The sequence below is a fragment of the Malassezia japonica genome, chromosome 5 (assembly GCF_029542785.1).
Source record: "Malassezia japonica chromosome 5, complete sequence".
Taxonomy (NCBI): Eukaryota; Fungi; Basidiomycota; class Malasseziomycetes; order Malasseziales; family Malasseziaceae; genus Malassezia; species Malassezia japonica.
Window position 1 is genome coordinate 608,478 of NC_083374.1, and position 17,239 is coordinate 625,716.

The 17,239-nt window shown below is 60.1% G+C and overlaps 8 protein-coding genes across 8 annotated transcripts; 3 read left to right on the forward strand and 5 right to left on the reverse strand.

Annotated features, from left to right (window-relative positions):
* Positions 1–1,714: 1,714 nt before the first annotated feature.
* MJAP1_003089 (uncharacterized protein) lies at positions 1,715–3,936 on the forward strand (the record flags this gene model as incomplete). The annotated part of the gene is made up of 4 exons (XM_060267018.1): positions 1,715–1,766; positions 1,834–1,953; positions 2,048–3,724; positions 3,773–3,936. The coding sequence occupies 4 exons, from the start codon at positions 1,715–1,717 to the stop codon at positions 3,934–3,936; spliced, it is 2,013 nt and encodes a 670-aa protein (XP_060123001.1).
* A 397-nt stretch (positions 3,937–4,333) lies between these two features.
* MJAP1_003090 (peptide-methionine (S)-S-oxide reductase) lies at positions 4,334–4,914 on the reverse strand (the record flags this gene model as incomplete). The annotated part of the gene is made up of 3 exons (XM_060267019.1): positions 4,334–4,418; positions 4,441–4,673; positions 4,696–4,914. The coding sequence occupies 3 exons, from the start codon at positions 4,912–4,914 to the stop codon at positions 4,334–4,336; spliced, it is 537 nt and encodes a 178-aa protein (XP_060123002.1).
* Positions 4,915–5,473: 559 nt separating this feature from the next.
* MJAP1_003091 (E2 ubiquitin-conjugating enzyme) lies at positions 5,474–6,480 on the reverse strand (the record flags this gene model as incomplete). Its single annotated transcript, XM_060267020.1, has 4 exons — positions 5,474–5,987; positions 6,010–6,173; positions 6,196–6,357; positions 6,382–6,480. 4 exons carry the CDS (start codon positions 6,478–6,480, stop codon positions 5,474–5,476), a joined length of 939 nt encoding a protein of 312 aa, XP_060123003.1.
* A 202-nt stretch (positions 6,481–6,682) lies between these two features.
* Positions 6,683–7,876, reverse strand: MJAP1_003092 (uncharacterized protein; the record flags this gene model as incomplete). Its single annotated transcript, XM_060267021.1, has 1 exon — positions 6,683–7,876. The coding sequence occupies one exon, from the start codon at positions 7,874–7,876 to the stop codon at positions 6,683–6,685; it is 1,194 nt and encodes a 397-aa protein (XP_060123004.1).
* Positions 7,877–8,487: 611 nt separating this feature from the next.
* Positions 8,488–9,147, forward strand: MJAP1_003093 (uncharacterized protein; the record flags this gene model as incomplete). Its single annotated transcript, XM_060267022.1, has 3 exons — positions 8,488–8,838; positions 8,865–9,076; positions 9,132–9,147. 3 exons carry the CDS (start codon positions 8,488–8,490, stop codon positions 9,145–9,147), a joined length of 579 nt encoding a protein of 192 aa, XP_060123005.1.
* Positions 9,148–9,948: 801 nt separating this feature from the next.
* Positions 9,949–10,956, forward strand: MJAP1_003094 (uncharacterized protein; the record flags this gene model as incomplete). Its single annotated transcript, XM_060267023.1, has 1 exon — positions 9,949–10,956. One exon carries the CDS (start codon positions 9,949–9,951, stop codon positions 10,954–10,956), a length of 1,008 nt encoding a protein of 335 aa, XP_060123006.1.
* A 139-nt stretch (positions 10,957–11,095) lies between these two features.
* On the reverse strand, positions 11,096–12,091 carry MJAP1_003095 (uncharacterized protein; the record flags this gene model as incomplete). Its single annotated transcript, XM_060267024.1, has 1 exon — positions 11,096–12,091. The coding sequence occupies one exon, from the start codon at positions 12,089–12,091 to the stop codon at positions 11,096–11,098; it is 996 nt and encodes a 331-aa protein (XP_060123007.1).
* A 1,705-nt stretch (positions 12,092–13,796) lies between these two features.
* On the reverse strand, positions 13,797–17,198 carry MJAP1_003096 (uncharacterized protein; the record flags this gene model as incomplete). Its single annotated transcript, XM_060267025.1, has 1 exon — positions 13,797–17,198. The coding sequence occupies one exon, from the start codon at positions 17,196–17,198 to the stop codon at positions 13,797–13,799; it is 3,402 nt and encodes a 1,133-aa protein (XP_060123008.1).
* Positions 17,199–17,239: the final 41 nt, after the last annotated feature.

The window sequence follows — 17,239 nt, forward strand, 5'->3', positions numbered from 1 at the left end:
TCGTGCAGAATGCATGAGTGGCCGAGTTGGGCGCTGCGGAATGGCGGCGCAAGAAAACGACGAGATAATTCGACAGTCCCCGATCAAAATGCACCCGTTGCGCCGTGCATGTGGGGACGGAAACACGCATGCGTTACAAAACTATGAGTCGTGGAGCGCCAGCTGTTGCAGATCGGAAGGGAGGATCGTCTCAATGCTCGCACGCTGGCTGCGCAAAGCTTCGGGTGCATAGAGGGAATTAGGGTGTTCATAGACCAAGCCCCGCTCGGCACCCACATTGTGAAAGAGAGGAATGGATTCGCGCACGGACTGCGGGGTCGGTGAAGGAGTAAGGTCTCGCTTGGGAGTGGGTTTGGGGGGGGCGTGAAGGTCGGGCGCGACGATGCGCGGTGCAGGACGCATCTCATCGCGCTGCCAGGGTTCGGCAGCTTGCGCGGGAGGCTGCAACTCTAGCTCAAGCGCACGCTTCAGCTGTCCAAGTTGCGCGTCGGACGTGGTCGTCGTGTTGGGGGCAGCGGTTTGCTTTGGCGTCAATCGGGTATCAGAGCCAATGGTGCTTGAGCTGGATGCAAGCGAGGGTGGCGTCGAACACGGGTCCGCACCGGGGAAGGGCGTTTGTTGCAGAGGAAACGTAAAAGGAGGGAGCTTTGTCCGCTCCTCCTCGCGGTGCTGGCGGCGAGGCGGCGAGGATGAGGGGAGTGTGTCGGGCATATAGCCAACGCCTGCCACACTCTGACTATACTTGTGGCGAGTAACCGTACGCGTAGGCGAGGAAAAGGATCGTGTACCAGCATGCTGGCGGCGCTGCACTGCGCGTGAACCCTGCATCAGGACTGCTGTGAGCTCCTCGGCGGGAACATGATACGCGGTCGACGAGTTCGGCTCGCGCGAGGCCAGCCCTACAGGCACGGGCTCGGCAGGTGCTTGCGCCACCGGAGGAGGGGGACGGCGCTCTTCCCGAGGCTTGGGAGGATCAATTGGGGCGGCCTCTGTGAGAGGCGAATCAGCGGGCTTGCGCAGCCCCATTCGATGGAAGTACGATTTGAAACTGCGGCTCCGCGACACGGATACCGGTGATCCCGTCAGGGAACCTGGCGTCGTACTTGCTTCGGCGATCGGTGCTGTACGTGGCGGCGTCCGGGTCGCTGCGACCTGCGCGCCGCTCTGTGGCAAAACTTTTGCGCTTCCCTCGTCTGCCGATGAGAACACGGCCGAGCGGCGCGAAGGTGTCGCAGGTCCCTTGCGAAGCGAGGACTTGCGCCTGTGCACCGACGTTGCCGAACGCTGCAGCGGAGCGGACGACAAAGGCGCCTTATCATGCACACGATGAATGCCTTCCTGGTGCGCTGGCGCAATATTAGAGGAGATACTAGGCTGCAAAACATTATGCGCAACGCTTTCGGCAGCACCGGAGCGCCAGTCATCGGCGATAGCCCAGCTGGGCGCATGCACAGTATAGTTCTCTTGGGCGGGGACTGTCCGCTGGGCCTGCCGCAGGGACGTCATCGAACTGTCATCCTGTATATTAGAGCGACGATCATTTGCGCGCAGACTGAGCGCACGCCCAAGCATCGTTGACGCGCGTTGGTCAACGGCAGGTCGCCACGGAATGCGCCACAAAGCCTCGAGCACGCCGACGCAGGTCGAAAGTTGCTTACATAATCTACTCCGCCATCAACGACGTGGCACGTGCATTCGACGCAGGACCGTGGGGATGAGCGGCGTGTCGGTGACGCTGGTGCGGCATGCGTCGCCCTCGCTGAGCGGTAGGTCGTGATCCTAATGTAGATCCAAGCTCACCTACAGATATTCAAGATGCGGCACTGCCTGCAGCACTGCCGGTGGCACAAGCCGTGGGTCGCGCTTTGGAAACGTCGCCCTTGGCCGCGGTGTACACCTCGCCCGAACCAGAGTGCGGCCAAATGGCAGAGATCCTTGCCGAGATGAACCGGAGTACAACGACTGGCATTACGAATACAGAAATACTCCGTGATGGAGGCGCATTGGCGCACGAGGCCTTACATGGTACGTGCTTCTTCTCACGCAGAATGGGCATCGCTTCTCCAAGGCTCGCACCAAACAGGGATGCGCGACTTGGACGACTTGGACATCCGTGCGTCGGCGGCGATTGAGACCTATCTGCTCCCATGGCTCGACACGCCGGGCACTGCGCACGTCGTCATGATCGCCAGCGAGCGCGTGCTGCATCGCATTCTGCAGACGCTCATGGCGCTGCATGGAAAGACGCTTTCAAGCCTGCAGGATCCAGGCATGCGCACACTTGCCGTGCACACCGCTCGTCTGGTGCCGGGCTCGTACCACCAGCTCTTGATTGGGTCACAAGGCGGTGCCGAGTCGCCGTGCGACGTGCGTGTCATTACCCTGAATGAGACGGGGCACCTATCGCAGGCATGGCCCGCGCCACTGCCCCTGTCGCCAATATCAGGCACTGGATCTGTCCTGTCGCCTAGCTCGTCCGAGCCTAGCTCGCCGGCCGTCGCTTTACCGCCGGTCACGCTGAGCTCCTTGTCACGCTCGACGGTCTCGTCGCCTTTGCGCAGCTCCGACACCCCGCGTCCGGACGCAGGGGCACGGCCACAAATGTATCCCACGTATACCAGCTCCTCGCCGAGCCCCAGTCGCGGACGGGCCGGCGGCAGCCTCATTTCCCTGCCGTTGGGCACGCGCACAACGACGACGACGCCGCATGCGCCTCGTAACATCCATCTGTACGACATGTCGACCATGGTGCGCTCGATGGACAAATGGGACTCGGTGCGCAGCCTGAGTGACCCTGCGGCGAATGACAGCTCGGATACGATACACTCGCCATTGACCACGACGCGCGCGCTAGATTCTGGGAGCATTGTGCGCCCCAACAGCACGTTTCCTGGCGGGGCCATGCTAGGCCTCGGCAATCTGCGCTCGAGCGACTCGTACAGCACGACAAGCCTCGGCTCACCGACGCAGAACTACCGCGCAAGTCTACCTGGACCCCCATCGAGCACCACGCTGGGGGTCCATACGCAGGCGTCGAGCGGGACACCGACGCTGAGCAACGTCAGCGCGTTTGCACAGAGCCTGTTTGGCCATCATCCGTCCAGCGGTCCGAGCGGAACGGGCGGCAGCGATGCCATGACGATCTGGCAGGGTCTCTGTGTCCGCCTACTCCCTTTGTTCAACGGCGAGGCGCTCCACACGCCGATCGAGACGATGAGCGACTCTGCCGATACGTTTGTGCACCTCCTCTTTGAGCGGGACCCGGCCCAGGCGCTGCCGACGCTCGAGGACAATGTGCGGAGGCTGGCAAATACTGGCCTGCTGAGCGTGACCAACAAGCTGCAAGGCCTAGAGGGCATGTTCCTGCTGCAGGGCCTTGTCAAGGCGTGGCAGTCCTACTATGCCAATGTCCTTCCCTATATCCAGGCGTGCCTCTTTCCCCTCGAAAGCAGCGCGGCACACTTGGCGTACCTCGACCGCATTGCCCAGCAATCGCGACGGGGCACTCCCGCTGACACAAACGACCCTGTCGCGCCTAGCAAGGGCGTCCAACTGCGCCGGATCCTGCTCGTCGCCTTCCGTGATCGCGTGGTGTTGCCCATTGGCGAGTGGCTCCTTTCGGCGCTGGAGTCGATGGATGCGGACCCCAGCCCCTTTTTCCCGCGCACACGCACGGCAGGCAACATATCGAAGCAGTTGCGCCCCTACCTAATTCAACTCATGGGTATGCTTACAAGCCTACACACTGACGACGTGGCTCAACAGCGTACAGAGAAGCTGCGCAAATCGCTGACCTACTCTCCGGCCTTTTCCTCGGGCGCAGAATCCGATTCCTTCCTGTCGCCCACACTGCTCCGGTCCCTGTTACCCCCCGCGACGTTTAGCTCGCGCAGCAGCAACCTGGCGTCGCCTGCTGCCGCCGAATCCCTTGTGTAATTTGCATTGCAGGTATTTAGATTTGAATGCGCTGGTAGCGCTGGTTCACACCCAGCTGGCACATACAGAATACAGTGAATAGGAGATAGACAAAGGCGGCCAGGTAGAGCGTCGTGCCGACCGCCGCGCCGTTCTCAGGGTCGGACGTGGAGCCCATAAATGCCGGCCAGTTGTGAGAGAAGCCATATCCGAACGTCGTCAGGATGATCACGCCCGCGATCGAAACGACAGTGCAGCACGATGCTATGTAAGCTCCTGCGTCCGCGCCTACCTTGGAATGTGCCGACCACCGGCCGGGTCGTCATCGTCGACATCGCTCACCCTCCACCAAGGCGCGGGCAGACCAATGGCTTACCTATCACGTGCACGCAGGGCCGTGCGGGGCTATGGACGGCGCCTACCACCAGAGGCGGTGGGTGGGGCAGTGGTAGCCACTGGGGTTATTGAAGAGGTACTCTTGGTGGTAGGACTCGGCGCGGTGGCTGTGTGAGTCATGCAACGTACAAATCGCTCTCGGGCACCAGCTGGATCTGTGTCACAATGCGCTTGGCCTGCTTGTCGAAGTGCATGGACTGCACTACTTGCGTGACCTTTTGCGCGATACGCTCCTGCTCGGGCGTGTGCGCAAAGATTGCACTGCGGTACTGGGTACCACGGTCCGGCCCCTGGGCGTTCTCCTCCGTAGGGTCGTGGGAACGGTAGAAGAACTCGACGAGATCCGCGTACTGCACTTGCGCCTGGGTTAGTTGGGGCACGTACAGGATCAAATACGAGCTGCGCAGCTTCAGCATGACCCGTCTTTCCGGTGCACACCTCTTCGTAGGTGGGATTGGTGAACTTTTTATCGCCACCAATGTAGCCGACTTCGGCACTGAGCAAGCCTTTGTCGGCGAAGTGCTTCTTAAAAATGTGCTCTGTGCCCCAGAAGCATCCATTTGCAAAGGTCGCAACCTCTTTGTTCGCAGAAGCAGTGCTCATCGTTCGGAAAGCGGGTAGAGAAATTTGCGGAAGGAGGCGGCGTGCGGCAAACAAGGCGGCCATAAAAGCACGGTTGCGCCACACTGCGGGGCGAATTAAGCCACGGGCCTCCACATAGCTACGATGGAATCCGAGTCGCTGGTGTAGGTGCGGTGGACTGATGTAGCTCTGTCACGGCGGTGGCTTGCACGCTCGTGGTCGCGGCAGGCGCGTGGTTTGCTTTCACATTTTTTACGGGCAGTGCGAAGCCCAGGCCGCATACGGGGGCGTACGACCCCGCAACAGGCTTGGGACGCGGCGCACCCGGATTCCGTACGTCGCACGACTGACCGACAGAGACCAACGTGCGCCGTGTCGCACTTCCTGCCGACCTTGTCGCACGCATACGCGCAGGTGAGGAAGTGAGCGCAGAAGAGATTACCGCCGCACAGGAGCGCGTCGCAGCAGGAATGCCGGAGCCTACCAAGCCAGAGAACGAATGGCTCCCTGCGGGCTCGTCCAAGAAGCAGACGCCGAGCCGGGGCAAGCGCGGAAAGAAGTAGGAGTGTCTATAAAGCATCTATAGGTTTTTCAAAACCCACAGCACCAGCATCGCACATACGACGCCCAGCAGCGCATCCAGCACCGTCAGGATCCGGTCGTAGGTCTGGATCTTGGCGCGGCAGGCCGATGCCATGCTGAGACCGCCAGACGGCACAGAGGGAGGAGCGGTAGCACCCGAAATTGGGGGAGCATTGGTATCAAGAGTCTCTGCCGGTACGGCCGTGACTTGAGTTGTGACGGACGTCGCCGTGACCGTGCCGGGTTCCGTGGTCTGCAGCGGCGCGGTAGACGCCTCCTCGGCCTTTTCTGCATGAGCTGTATTCTCTTGTGATTCAGCATCTTTTGCAGGCTCCTTTTCCTTGGCCGAGGGCTCTGCATTAAACTGGGGCACGGGCGCTGGAGAAGCCTCGATCGCCTTGTCTTCTTTCGGCTCATCTGTCGTTTGGGACGTCTCTGGCATCTCTGATCGTTCGCAAGGAAGGAACTCTCCATTGGTGCATTTGCACAGTGGGCAGGTCCATGCTTTGGATCTGGGTCAGGATCATGACGTACTGTGCAGCGAGCTTCTTGCGGTCTTCGCCGGGCATGACAACTGCACCGGTGCCCGACTCATCCGCCTTGGATGTCATGAGAGCCTGAACGCCTAGCAGTGCCGTGCGGATGCCCCATGCTGGCTGCCACGACTCCTCGTGAAATCCGGTAAAGGTGAGACAGATCTGGATAAGATAATCCACGTACCTTGGTATCCACTTCGTAGCGTCCGTTGGGCGTGAGAAAGAGGACATCAGGCGGACGAAAAGGGTACTCGGTCGGCAACAAAATCTTGCCGTGGTACATGCCCTGCTCGTACACCGTGTCCTTGGGCCCTCGCAGAGTAAAGTGCCATTCAAACAGATTATCCTACCATCAGCGCCTTCCACATACCTCAGTAGGCATAGCACGGTACTCAGAACTCTCATTGCTTTCTAGCTCTTTGAGTTCTGACATGATCCGCTTCACCGACGACGCATTTTTCTTGCTCATTTCGGCCACACCCGGCGCACGCCAGGGCGAGTTTGTGGCGGGGAACGAGCCTCCACATGACTGTGTGCATTCATTTGGGATGTACATGTCTATAAAATACAGCGGCGTTGAGGCCGCACATCATGATGTCATTACCTGTTGGAGGAAATGGGATAGATTTCAGTACTCAACAGTAGTGGTGGTGGGGAAATTTGCCGCACACCTAGTTAGCAGCAACCGTGCGCTGCGCAGGGGCCAGCGACTGGTTGTTCTTGCTCTCGGTGTTGTTGTACAGCGTCACATCCACACCGCCAATCTTCTCGTGGTCGTGGCCGTCAGAGCCCTTCTTCGAGTTGCCCTGGCCGTATGCACGAACACGCATGCGCTCCCAGTCACCGGCAGTGGGCGGCGGCAGACCCTGCGCCTCACGCTCGGCAAAGAAGTTGCGGCCCTTGTACGCCTCGCGCACGACAGGCGAGTCGAGCAGCGGGTTCAGCGGCACATCGTCGTTGAAGAGAGCAAAGTAGAAGAGACCAAGACGGTTGTAATGCGCCTGGTCCTCCGGAGGAGCAACCACGCGGTGGATCGTCTGCTTCAGGTAGCCGCCCGAGAGGAAGTGCATCGCGTCGCCCAGGTTCAGCACAATGGCGTTAGGGCGGTAGCGGACCATGCGCCACTTGTTGTCAGGCATAAGCACCTCAAGCGAAGTGATGGGCTGCGACCAGAGGATCGACACGCTGTTGAAGTCCGTGTGGCCCTGGAGACGCACACCGCTCACCGCCTGGTCGTCCTCCTTGGGCGGGGGACGGTAGAGAGCGTAGCGGAGGAGGTCAAGACCGCGCTTTTCAGGCTCCTTAGACAGGTTCCAGAGGGTGTCAACGGGCAGCTTGAGCACAAGCGAGAGCACGTTGAGGATTTTGCGGAGAATCACGTCGTGGTTGAAATTGGCAAACTCATGAATCTCATCAATCAGGGGCTGCATCTGCTCGGGGAAGCGCGCGCGCTTCTCCGGCGTAAAGGTCTGCGAACCAAAGTTGAGCTGCTCAATGCGGTCCTTCACACCGTTGATCTGCCAGTGGCCCATAGGCTTGTATCCGACGAACGAGCCAGCGTTAAGCATGTCGGCAAGGCAGCGCTTCTTCTCCGCATCCGTCACACCGTCGAACGCGTACTGGCCAATGGCAAACTGGCGGAGAACCTTCTCCCAGGGAAGACCGTGGTTGATGGCGTACAAGAAGCCGTCCTCCGAGAAAGCACGACCCACCTGCTCCACAACCTTGGGGGGAATCTCGTCAAAGTTCTCACCCTTGATCTCGGAAAGGTCGAGAGTATGAAGCGGCGCCCAGTCAAAGTCTTCGTTCTTCGTCTCCATGGGGGGCACCCAGGGAGGGATGTCGACAGTAGAGGTGGCGGACATGGTAAAGGAGCTCCTTGTCACTGGGTAGGGACTACAGAGCGTAAGGGAAAGAGTCGGCGTGCTTGTCATTCCTCTTATAGACCTATGGGCTTCCCCGTCATCTCCCCGCATCGATCACATCAGCGAACTATGTTCACTGTGCACGTCTCAGGAGGAAGAACGTGCGCTCCGCCCTTTGGATGGCGTGCTTGTCGTCTGACACTGACGTGATCGGCAAAGTAGCTGAGTCATACGACTTTAAGGTTCCACGTGGACCCACGCGAAGATGTCGAATCACGTGAGATCAGGTTCGGCGCGCATATGCACACAGGAGGCTGTACAGGTGCGTCGCGCTAATTAGGGGACCAGGCGACCGCGTCTGCAATTTACATTCCTCGCTCCCAGATTTGAGCTTGTCGGCTGTTCGCATCATGCTCAGAATGAGCGGACGCATGACGGGGCAATGGGCGCTTTTGTGCTGTATGGTTGTGGTCTGCTTGGTCGAGGTTGTACTGGGTGACGCGTATCCTTACTCGACGACCTACGTGCCGGGTCCTTCGTCTCTTCCCCAAACCTCTGAGGCGAAGCAGGCGGGTACCAATGCGTGTGGAACTGGCTCGAGCCAGTCCTCCATGTGCCAAAACCTCTACCTGAACTCGGCTACGGACTTCTGTCTCTGGGGTCCCACGGGTCCCAAGCCGCAGGGCATCGGCGATGCAGAGCGCGGTGTCGTGAGCTACTGCACCAAGGCCGGTCGTGGCACGCGCACAATCCCCGATGGCACGCTCAAAAGCGTCCACTTTGTAAAGACCCCGCATTATGTACAGGTCAGCGGGACGGGCAACTTTGAGAACATCTTCATTTCTGCTCAGGGCGGCGGCGGTGAATTGGATCCCCATGGCGCCGATGAGCTGGGCAACCCGATTGGTGGTTTGGTTTTCTCCAATGCTTTTGGAAAGGGTCTGATGCAGGTGCATGAATGGGTACGTACTTTCACCACAAGACGCAGCTAACACTTCAGAACAACTTTATGGACAAGGAGACGTATTGTCTGCGCGCGTGCCCGGATGGCGACTCTGCGTACCAGTACTGCAAGAACATTTACGACGAGCTGGGCTGCAACTTTAATATGCCCACGACGCCTGACCAGCTGGGCGTGTTTGAGTCTTGTGAAGGTGACGACGCCCAAATCGTTGGTGTATACACAAACAACGGTGTGGTGTCTACATTCTTTGAGTCACAAACCTCGACGGGCGGCTCTGCCCCCCCGCCGAAGCCCCCACCCGCAGTGAGCCAGTGCAAGCCTTTCCAGTCGGCGGCGCTAGGTGGCACGCTGAAGAATCCGTTCAAGAATGCCAAGCTCGAGACGCCCATTGCTGCCGGCTCATCGGCGACGTCGGCGTCTTCGTTCTCGTCGTCGTCTTCGTTCTCGTCGTCGTCTTCGAGCTCGTCTTCGTCTTCGAGCTCATCTACGTCGTCCTCAAGCTCGTCGACTCCCACCTCGAGCTCGTCGGCGATGACCTCGTCACGCGCACCCCTGGTTACTGTGACCTCCACCTCTTCCAACTCGGTCCCCAGGCTCGATCTGGGCAACAGTGGAGTGAGCAAATACTCCTCTTTCACGATACCCGTGACGCTCCTTGTGTCGTCTCTCCTTTCTGTTATCTACCTCTTGTAGAATCTGCGGTTGTAATTACTTATTGGCATGGATTAGTCCCGATAGGATCACCCGATACCGCAGGGTTGGGGTGAACTTTGCTGCTTCTCGTTGTTGAAAGTCGTCGTGTCCTATCGAAGTGATGTTATTCAACAAAATCGCGACTGACTCTGTCCACTGAACAAGTGCCAAGCTCATGTGGAGGCGCCTCCGAGGCCGCGGGGCTGAGATTCGATCGCTTGTCCGGCTGCTTGTCGCGGGCTAGGTGGAGCTTTGTAAGCTCTGATTCGCTGCCTGACGCTTATTTCCTGACTGACCTGCTGCATTCACGCGGTGCTACCCCATTAACGCAGCGACGAGTTTCACATGCGGTTTATCCGGGGCAGGCACTAAGCCCTATAAGTGCCAAAATTCTTTTGGTCGTTGCCACCCCATCATGAGTGCGGTTGCAACGAACCAGAACCGTCCCCGTCCCAAGGCGGACACTTGGACAAAGGAGAAGAGGCTTCCCTTTCCTCATTTCCTTATCCGCTGGCTCGATATTCTCCCGCCCGCGGTTGATGAAGTGCCTCAATTCAAGCCTACTGATAAAGTTCCCGTGTATTCGGAACTGAACCAGGTTCCTTACTTGGTGCCTGCTGCCCTGGCGCCCTTCATTGTGCGCTATGTATACTGGAATTTTGTGGAGCAGTCGATGCCCAGCCACTGGACGATGTGGGTGTTCCTGTTTTCGTACACGCTCGTCTTTGGCGCCCAATTTGTGCGTGGCCTGAACCGTCTTGCGCGCCGTTATGGTTACCTGGATGGCGGCGTTGGCCGTGACACGATCCCCTACTCGCAGATGGGCAAGGTGGTCGTGGAGGTACTGGCTGGTCTTACGCTCCGTCCCGCCCTTGCGGTGATTTTGACCTACGACCCTAAGGCCGCGCCGAACCTGAGCCTTTGGCTGCCCGTTCAGCTCTGCGTGTTCACGCTCGTGGAAGACTTTTACTACTACTGGCTTCACCGTGCGTGCCATGTGGGCGAGGGAGCTTGGCGCTTCCACCGTCTGCACCATACCACCAAGCACCCCACGAGCCTGCTTCTTGGTTATGCCGACCAAATTCAGGAGTGCTTTGATGTGGTGATTGTCCCCTTCATGGCCTGGCTCACCTTCCCTCTTGACTTTGACACAATGACTGTTTGGATTATTATTCACATTTCGATTCAGATCCATGGCCACAGTGGTCTGCGTCTGCACTACGGCACCGTGCTTACCGGTCCCTTCCTTCGCATGTTTGACCTGGAAATTGTGGGAGAGGACCACGACCTTCACCACCGCCACGGTTGGAAGGACTCATACAACTATGGTAAGCAGTCCCGTGTCTGGGACTCGCTGTTTGGTACGACCGGCGAGCGTATCGAGTGTCGTCCGGACAACCTGGACTACAACAAATTTATTTAATGGGGTCTATAGGATATGATCATGTATAAATAATCCTGGCAATGTGATGCACTTCTAAATCATTAAAGCGTGTTGCAGTCTATTTCGAGTCTTGACGAATAACGTGGGTAGTAGATAAATTACAAAACATGTACAGGACTCAGAACACCACCATGTCACGGCGTGCTATCTCAAAGCGCCTGCGCATCTGGCCCATCAGGCGCTGACGGCGAGTGCCACTGGCTTCTTGGTCCACAGGGAACTCGCTGACGATGTAGTTTTGGCCGTTGAAAATCGGGTCGAGCTCGCGGGGCATGTTGATGTTGATGCCCTTGCCCAGAGACACTCTGCGTCCGCCCTTGGGAATTTGGCGTTGTTCCGGAGCAGGTCCAGACATGGATGTAACCGACATCCAGTCCTCGAGATCGTCTTCGTCGTCCTCGTTCACGGGAGGAAGGTTGTGGCCGCGCTTGTTGCCCTGCAGGAGCTGGCGGCCCAGCGCACGACGCACGAGCGTACTGCGGCGGATATTAGACACGTCGAGTCCTTGCTGCTTGCAGTAGTCAAGTTCGTCCATGTACGCCTTGCGCCACGCCTGCGGTGCACTGTACCACAGCTTGTACACCGCGTTGGATACAAGGCGACGCGCGCGGGCCTTGCGCTCCGTCTGCGAGATATCCGCGCCGAGCGAACGAAGCGCATCGCGCTCTTCGAGCTCGTCGGCACTGTCGAGTAGCTTGGTCGCCTCGTCGATGACCGACTGGCGTTCGAGCTCGCGCTGCTTCTTTTCGGCGGCAAGCTTGATCATACGCTTGCGTAGGCCGCGAACACTCTTGTACGCCCACACGAGATGCATCGGAAGCGCACCCGAGGCAAACACGAACGGCCACCAGCTCGGCCGCCCTTGGTCGACCCACCTGCCCGACGGAATCACCAAAGAGTACAACATTAGCAAGTGCAATGCGACACGCGTGAACAGGAAGGAAAGCGTGAAAGCCCAGTAAGAGCGCAGCTTGGGGTTCAGTACACCGATACCCATAATCCACGTCGGAATCTCCATGATGGCCGCAGCATCAAAGCAGTGCGACCAGCGGTTGCGAATCCACAAAACACACAGGATGGCATACACCGAGTGGTGGATCCATCCGCTAGACATATTAACAAACTTCCTGTAGCAAGTAACACCCGTGAACAGATCCGAAATGAGATAAGCGAGGAAAAAGACGCAAATGGGGTCCGCAATGCTCTCGCGATGAGGAGTCATCTTGCGCCAGTCCATGCCCGTATAGAAGAAGTCAAAGACAAAGGGAAGCGAACATGTCGACACAACCAATGCAGAAAACGTCGTAATGATCCAGGAGCGCTTTCGGAGTTGCTCGTCGCTTTTCCCAGCGTACAATGTGTTGGCAAAAAGGTGGTACGCAAACTGAATCATGAGAGTCGACACCACGAAGGAATGGAAGTGAGGGCTCGCGAGAGCGGCTTCCACGTATGGTGCCACATCGTGATACGACATCGCCATACCGGCACGCTTGATCACCGGTTGTCGTGCCGAGCAACCCAAATACACCCTGTCGCAGTGGCATCCCACGTGCATTTGCACGTGTCTACCCCAACACTCCTTTGTGGAGGCCAAAAAAAAAGCATGCTGGGTGCGGCCGAATATGCGCGGTATTCGCGGCAGATGCTGCTGCCCGACTTTGGGCTCGATGCACAGTACGCGCTAAAGAAGGCGAACGTACTGGTTATAGGAGCTGGCGGATTGGGCTGCCCTGCGGTGCAGTATTTGGCGTCGGCTGGCGTAGGTACGTCGCGTGGCTCATGCAGGCCATATGACAGTCGTCGATGCGGACGTGGTCGAGACCAGCAACCTCGCGCGCCAGGTTCTACACACGGATGAAAAGGTTGGAATGAACAAGGCTGCATCGATTGCAGCCGCGGTCGCAGTGTACGTCGTCCTTCTTACCCAGCCTGAATCCCCACGTGCACGTTACTGCGTACCCCTCGCTGCTGACGGCGGTAAATGCATGCGAACTTATGGAGGCGCACGATTTGGTGCTGGACTGTACGGATAATGTCATGACACGCTACCTCGTGTCCGATGCCGCGGTTCTGGCCGGCAAGCAGGTCGTCAGCGGCGCCGCCCAAGGCTACGACGGCCAGCTCGTCGTCCTGCACAAGGACTGCGGCGAGGTGCGGGGGCCGTGCTACCGCTGTCTCTTTCCCGAGGCGCCGCGGCCTGAGCACACACAGTCGTGCGACGATGGAGGGGTGCTTGGCCCTGTCACGGGCCTCATTGGCACACTGCAAGCCCTCGAAGCGATCAAGCTGCTGACCGGTGTGGGCGAAAAGACGCAGCCGACGATGCTCTTTGCGTCACCGTTCGGTGCGACGCCTTTTCGGACGGTGCGTGTGCGCCCCCGCCAGCTCAAAAAGTGCCGGGCATGTGGCGATCCGGCGCTGGTCAAGCGTATCACGGATCTGACCCACGAAGATTATGTGTCGTTTTGCCAGCTCACCTCTGCACCTACGTGGGACGTGCGCAGCGTCCCCCCGGACATGCTGCAGACGCGATCGTTGCCTGAAGGCGACGCATTGGTGCTCGATGTGCGCCCGGAGCACGAGTATGCGCTCTCGTCGCTGCCATCGGTCCATATACCCATCCATACCCTGCGCAGGGACGTGGCGAGAGCTGCGCGTGCGCTCCCTGGGACACAGCCTGTTCTGGTCGTGTGCCGCTCTGGAAACGACTCACGCGAGGCCGTGCACCTCTTGCAGACTGTGCTCCCTGAGCGGACGATTGTCAATGTCGCAGGTGGGCTACGTGCCTACGCGACGGTTGACAGCACCTTTTTTATGTATTAGCTCGACACCGGCGGCTGGACAAGGTCCTTGTGCAGCACGTCGAGCACCATAGGATCGATGCTTGCGAGCGCTTGGTGCAAAATAGCACCGCTCTGGGTATGCTCTGGGTGGTCGGCGAGCGCCGTGTTGAGCGCAGACGAGATGTATGGGCGGAGCGGCTCGGTGACCACCGGGTCACGCGCGAGGAGCTCTTCGGAGCGGCGTGCTGCCGGCGTCGTGTCCTCGAGCGCGCCGAAGCCCGAACCCGTCAGGCCCAAGTCAAGCTCTTCTTCCAGGTCCTCGTTGCCAAACGCACGGTCCGGTGAGAGCTCGCGTTCGTACATCGTCGAGTTCCCCTCCGCATCTTCCACGACCTGGCCCAGCACGTCGGTCCACACGCCGACCATATCAGGCAGCAGCGCAAGGATCGGTGCATCTTCGGCAGCGGTCGCACCCCGCAGGATGTTTGCGGTGCCCAAGGCAGTGATCTTCATTTTGCGCATCGTCGCCATGTTTTCCACGCGTCGGATCATGTCCGGAAGGACGAGCGTCCAGAGGCCGCCTGCGAACCCGCCTTGCAGGCACTGCTGCACCTTGGGCATATCGTGCAGCGTCTGGGCGACAGTCGGCGCGCTCGCACGCACCAGCTCGTGGAAGTAAGGCGCAGGGAGCGCGTACGCGAGGCGGCTCAGCACACACACAAACTGCGTCGCAATGACCGCCGACTCTTCGCCACGCACCAGCGTCGCGAGGAGCATCGCAAAAAGGTTGGTGCTGTGCAAGAGCTCGACAAAGTAGCGCAGCACCTCGGGGCGCTCGGCTGCAGTGAGCGCACGCAAGTGGCACTCGATCGCACCGAGCGGTGCGACGACCACTGGGCTATCCCGGTCGGCAAACAGCGTCGCGAGCGCGCCGTAGACTGCAGCACCATAGTGCTGGAGCGCATCGATGGGCACCAAGAGACACAGCTCCTCCCACAAGCGGCACACGAGTGGCGAGTAGTCTGGCTGCAGTACGAGCGGCACGGCGACCTCGGCGAGCGTAAAAAGCTCCTGCGAGAGGTGCCGCGTGGACTGCAGCGTGTGCACGTAGAGCAGCAGCGCATCGTAGCCAAGCAGCGGTGCAAGCGCAGGCGTGAGGCTATCGCGCACAACGTACGCGACCGTCGCATGCAGCTGCTGGAGCACGGCGTCGTTTGCGTCCTTGAGCGATGGCCCGATGGCCGCTGCAAGCTTGCTGAGGAACTCGAGGATGCTTGGCTTGGCACGCGCTTCCGGATCGTCGTGCCCCCAGAGCATTGGGACAAGCTGCACGAGGCGGGGTGCATACGGCACGGCACGCGGCCCCACGCGCTCAATCAGTACTGAGAGCGTCGAGGCGACGGTGCGAATGCTGCCCACCTCGGTGAGGTCGCTATCGGCGATCAGGCACACGAGGCCAGCGAGTGCGTCGCCGAGGAACGGCTCAAAGGTGTCCGCGTCGAACTCGAGCGTATCGGCGAGTGCCATGAGCGAGCGCGCGGCAGCGAGCTGCACTGCCGCGTCGGTGCGGCCCGGATCTTTGGCGAGGAGCTGGACAAGCACGCCGTACACGGCCGGGCGTGTCTCGGTAAAGACGTGCTCACTCCATTCCCAGAGGAGCCACGCGATGCGGCGGCGCATCACGACCCACGTCGCATCCACCGCCGGCGGGCCCAGCAGAGCTTCCGGGACAAAGCGCGTGCCGATTGCGTCCGACATGCGGTTGATATTATGGGGCCCAAGCGACGCGCCGCCGAGCTCCTCGTCGTCCTCGGTGAGATTAGGGTCGAGCTGGTCGCGGCACAGGCCCAGCGCCGTGTAGATCGCATCGCGCTGGAGCACCGCATCGAGCGTGCGCGTATCCAAGCTTGCCGATGCCTCGAAGCGCTGAAAGACCGTCTCGGAGACGTTCGGGAGCATATCGGACGTGACGCCCGCCCGCACGCTGCGAATGCACGACTCGGACAACGCCATGAGCAGGCGCTCGGCAGCGGGCCGAATGTCCAGGTCAGGATCCGCCTGCGTCTCTTCGATCGCAAACTCTTCTGCGTTCTCCTCCCAGCGCGCGAGGTCGTCCGGGGTGAGGCGCAGGTACGTGCCGAGAAGGACATCGACCGCGTCGAGTTCAAACTGCGCACCCTGCACGCCAACAAAGGGCGTGTCTGCCGGACGGTTGCGGCGCCATGCCATAAGGGTCGTGCGCAGGAGCACGAGCGCAAGCACGAGCCAGCGGTAAGGGTACGGCACCGCGTCTGCGTCGTCGGACGCCGCCTCGGGCTTGCGCAGGGCCGTCGCCGCGCCGCTCTGCGCCGCGGAGCGCAGCACGCTCCAGTACCACCACGCAACGTCCGCCCAGCCCGGCCAGCTGGCGACCTTGTTGTGCATCTTGGCGATGAGCGCGAGGTGGAACTTTGCGTAGACGACCATGTGCTTGGTCAGTGGCGAGGCAAGTGGTGCGAGCTCTGGATGACGCGGCGCGGCCTCGACGACAAAGTGGCGCAGCTCCGTGATGCTCTCGAGCTGGCGGGGCGTGCACACAAAAAAGAGGTAGGCGAGATTTTCGCCCTTGCCCTTGCTCTGCTGGATCTGCGCCGAGATCATGCCGGTGTCGGCCAGTGCGAGGCGCTGGAGCACCTTGAAGAGCAGGTGGCTCGCGCGGATGCGCTCGTGTGCACCCGGCACCAATGCCCACTGCACGACGGCCTGCACACTGCGGTCGCCCTGCACGGCGAACGTTTCCTGGAACAACTGCTCAAACGTCGGCTGGAGCGCCGGGAGGAGTGCGCGTGCGAGCTCGGTCATGCGCATCTTGCCTGCAAGCACACGCACCGTCTCAAACTCCTTGAGGCACTGCCGCAACACGTCCGAGGCACGCAGCAAGAGCAGCGTCGCCGGCGCCGTATGGTCCATCCCAGCGTTCGATGCGGCCGCTTCGTGGATGGTGTGCGCGGCGGACTCGATAGCCTCGCGCACAAGGGGAATCAGGTTCGGCCACTCGCCGGGGTAATCGATGCGCGCAATCTTGGCGATGGCAACGGCGGCCTGCAGCGCGACCGTCCGGTCCGGTTCGTGCAGGACGCTGAGGAGCGCTGAGCGGATGCGCTCCTTGGCCTCATTCGATATCTTCACGGTACCATGGCGTGTGATGCGCGGGCGCCAGTACTTCAGCACGCCATTTTTGAAGCGGATGATGGCGAGGCGGCGAATGTCGTCGTGGGTCGACGTGGTATTCCGGTCGAGTGCAATGTGCACGAGCGCCTCCCAGTACGATGAGTCGGTCTCCCATTCATCCAGCTGCTCGTTTGCGCGCTGCAGCGTCGCCACGTCCGACGTCGACGTCGCGGCAGCGAGGGTATCCAGCAGCGCGGCGAGCCCAAAGGCCGGCGCTGCGTTGCTCATGGTCGTCATAGGCCCGATCGCCCGATCCTACCCTGTGCTAT